The 3521-nt window shown below is 39.6% G+C and overlaps 1 protein-coding gene across 1 annotated transcript; it reads left to right on the top strand.

Moving 5' to 3' along the window:
- The first annotated feature begins 755 nt into the window (after positions 1 to 755).
- LOC106770216 lies at positions 756 to 2046 on the top strand. Its single transcript, XM_014656040.1, has 3 exons — positions 756 to 974; positions 1085 to 1323; positions 1452 to 2046. The coding sequence occupies exons 1-3, from the start codon at positions 756 to 758 to the stop codon at positions 2044 to 2046; spliced, it is 1053 nt and encodes a 350-aa protein (XP_014511526.1).
- Positions 2047 to 3521: the final 1475 nt, after the last annotated feature.

Below are 3521 nucleotides of genomic sequence, written 5' to 3'. Positions count from 1 at the left end.
ACTCAACAAGTTTTTGGTGTCGTTGTCGGGGACTCGAGGTCTACTTTTTCAAGTAGTGTGGATTGATTGAATTTGGCTTGTTTGTAATTATTTGTTTTTATTCTGTTTTATTTAAATTTTATTTTATTTTCTGTAAAAGTGCTTTTAGGGTGTGTTTCTTGTGTTTGCAGGAAACTATACATACTAGAAGCAGAAAAGACCAGCAACCTCTCTTAGAAGGACTTTCGGACCGGAGAAGGAGGAGAGGTAGACGCTCTGCGAGTGAAAACCTTCCTTCTTCAGAAGAACTCTTGCACTCTTCGCTTGAAACCACTGCACAAAACATTGAGGAGATGGCGGACCAACCACCTCCTAGACGTACTCTGGGGGACGCCTCCAACATGGTGGGTCCATTGCATTTCAATAGCATAGCTTTGCCTGCAGACAATGTGACCAACATGATTATGAACCCTGCTCTAATTCAGCTTGTTCAGAGCAATCGATTTCACGGAATGTTAAATGAAAATCCATATGATCATTTAACCACTTTCAGCGAGATTTGCAACACCGTGAAGATACATGGAGTTTCAGATGACAGGGTTAGACTCAGTTTGTTTNCCTTNTCTCTTGGGGGAAANGCTAAAGATTGGCTGNANTCATTCCCGGAAGGCACATTCAGAAACTGGGAGGCGTTGGCAGCAAAATTTGTGAACAAATTCTTCCCGCCAACCAAGATTAATCAAGGGAAGTTGGAGATCTCTTTATTCAAACAAGGAATGGAGGAAACTCTAGGTCAAGCGTGGGACAGGTTCAAAGGCCTGTTAAGGAAGACTCTTGTTCACGGTCTTGACAAGACTTCATATTTACTTGCTTTCTTGGGAGGCCTCAATACTAAGTCCAAAATGATGATAGATGCTTTAGCTGAAGGGAGCATAAATACCAAGACTGAAGATGAGGCGTACAACTTAATTGAGAGCATGGCTATGAGCGAGGTGGTACAAAGTGAGAGGGGCACGCAAAAAGGAGGACTTCTACATCTCCTTGCTAATGATGCAATGGCAGCGCAAAATCATCTGTTGACTCAAAAGTTGGACAACTTATGAAGGTTCTTGCCGAACTTCCCATGGGAATAAGAAATATTTCCCAAACACAGCAGCTTTGCAACTTATGTGGTAGTGACCATATTAATGGTCAGTGTGCTTTTTCCATAGAAACACAGCAGGATGTCAACTACATGGGAGCCCAGTTCCAATACAAACAAGGTAACTTCAACCAAGGTAACTCTAGCCAAGGTTGGAAGAACCACCCAGTATTGGGCAACAACAAAGCAATACTTTTGGGCAGGTAGGTGGCTTTAGGCAGCAACAACCGTCACCCCTATGGCAGCAGGTGAGTAGTTTAACAGAGACGATCAGAGACCTTGGTGACCGATTTGATAAATTCTTTAAAGTCTATGAGTCTCAATTGAACAGTAATCAAGCTAGCTTCAGGTCATTGGAGTTACAGTTTGGACAGCTGTCAAAAAGAGTGGAAACCACTGAGAAAAGTCAGTTCAGGGCTAAGACTGAAGTTAACCCTAAGGACGAATGCAAAGCTATGTTGACAAGTAACAAAAGGAAGGCAGAAGGGGAATCGCTGAAGCTTGAAAACAATGAAAAGGAAGATCAGGAGATGATGAAAACTGATGAAGTCAACAAAGAAAGAAGAAGTGAGCATGAAATTGAACTCACTGATGAGGAAGAAGACCCTGAAGAGGAAGTCATTGAATCAAGGGATGAAGAGGAAGTTGAATCTACTGATGAAGAGGCGGATATTGTTGTTCAACCTCAAAAGATGAATTATCCGCCTAAAGAAAAAGATCCTGGATGTTTGACAATACCATGTGTCCTGAATGGATGTGATATAGGGGAAGCTATGATAGATTCAGGAGCCAGCATCAATATGTTGCCTAAGAAATTTGTAACAAAATGCAAAGGGATGGTGCTAAAGCATTCTAATGTTACTGTAACAATGGCAGATGGATCTATAACTGAACCACTGGGTATGGTGAAGAATGTTGTTGTGTGAGTGGAGCAGCTGGAGTTCTTAGTCGACTTTATTGTCATGAATGTGGAAAATGAGGAAAAAAGATCCATGTGATTTTGGGGAGACCTTTCATGGCAACATCAAAGATTCTCATTAGTGTTCATGATAAAAGAGTAATGATGCGAGATGAGGAGTACTTGCTTTTTTATACTAGCCATGAGGAGGATAAAGTTAAAATAGTAGGGAGAGGCAGACATAAGAAACCTGGGAAAGAAGCTGCATCAGAAGACAGCACATTAGGTATTGATTATACTGATAGTTGCAATATGTTGCAGGTACCTGTAAGTCAAGAAAGAAGAGCTATCCATCTTAAAGCCAAGGAAGACCCATTCCAACTTGGAATTAAAGTAAAATATAAAAAGAGGGAGTGGGTGTTTAAAGAGCGGAAAGAAAATAGGATGGTGGGGATCGAGGCACCATACAGTGGACGTAACAAGAGAGTGGTTAGAAGAAAATTGAGCAAGTGGGATGATGAAGATCCTAGCATGAAGAAGAAGAGTTGAATTGCTGGAAAGCACTTTTTGTATTTTTTAACAATTATTTTTATTTTGTTTTGTTTTGTGTTTTTGTTAAACTTGTAATTTTTGAATTTTTGAAACAATTTTTGGGTAGCGTCTANTGAGGGATGCTAAATTATTCTGTACCACTGAAGGATACCAGGAAGGCACACCTACTGATGGGTGTTGGATGGGATTTCACTTAGTGACAAGTGTTAAACAGGTTTGGGTCAGGCTCGTGACGTTAAACAAGCGCTACTAGGAGGGAACCTTTTTGAACCTTAGCCTTAAATAGGATGTAAACCCTTGTCTTGAAATTCTTTACCTTGAGTTGGGATGAGCTTAATTGTATGCAATGGAAAGGTTCAAGTTTGGGGTTGTTTGGGAAAAATAGAAAAGCATTGAGCTTGATTGTTGAGAAAGAAAAATGCATGAGAAACAAAAAAGAAAAGAAGAAAAAGCATGAAAGAGAGCTTAATGCAAAAGAAAAGGGAAGAAGTTGGGAAAAGTGAAGTTGGTGAGGAGTAGAGTTGTGTTTAAATGTTAAATATTATGAAAGCTCTCTTAAGTTAAGGATTTTGCATTCTAGAAAAACCAATTTTTCTTGTTAGCCCAGCCTCATTACAAGCCTTGGAAAAGTCCTTTTGATGGCATTTGCATGCAAGGATTTTGGTTGCTTTAGAGTGTTGGAGTGCCACCTTAAACACTTGAGTGATTGAGTGAAACACGTGGTTGATGAGAATTGTTAAAGTTCATGATTGCATCTTTGCTTAGTGAATTGATCATTCATAATGTGTAACATCTGTTGGTTAACTTGTGAACTGAACTGAATTGNAAGCATGCATGCATCTTGATTTGATTTTACTGAAGATTTGAAGTTGAGTAGTTCTTGTCATGTGCTTTAGGAATGTTGAATTATTGGATGAAATAGTAGAAAGCCAAGCTTTGTTTTGTTTTGTT

This window comes from Vigna radiata, chromosome 8 (assembly GCF_000741045.1).
Source record: "Vigna radiata var. radiata cultivar VC1973A chromosome 8, Vradiata_ver6, whole genome shotgun sequence".
Classification (NCBI taxonomy): Eukaryota; Viridiplantae; Streptophyta; class Magnoliopsida; order Fabales; family Fabaceae; genus Vigna; species Vigna radiata.
The sequence above is the reverse complement of the archived record's forward strand: the minus strand, read 5'-3'. Positions and strand labels throughout refer to the sequence as shown.

Coding starts and splice junctions, on each gene's coding strand:
- LOC106770216 (XM_014656040.1), top strand. CDS start 756: ATGGAGGAAACTCTAGGTCAAGCGTGGGACAGGTTCAAAGGCCTGTTA. Junction 975..1,084: donor GCATGGCTATGAGCGAGGTG/GTACAAAGTGAG, acceptor CAACTTATGAAG/GTTCTTGCCGAACTTCCCAT. Junction 1,324..1,451: donor AAAGCAATACTTTTGGGCAG/GTAGGTGGCTTT, acceptor TCAATTGAACAG/TAATCAAGCTAGCTTCAGGT.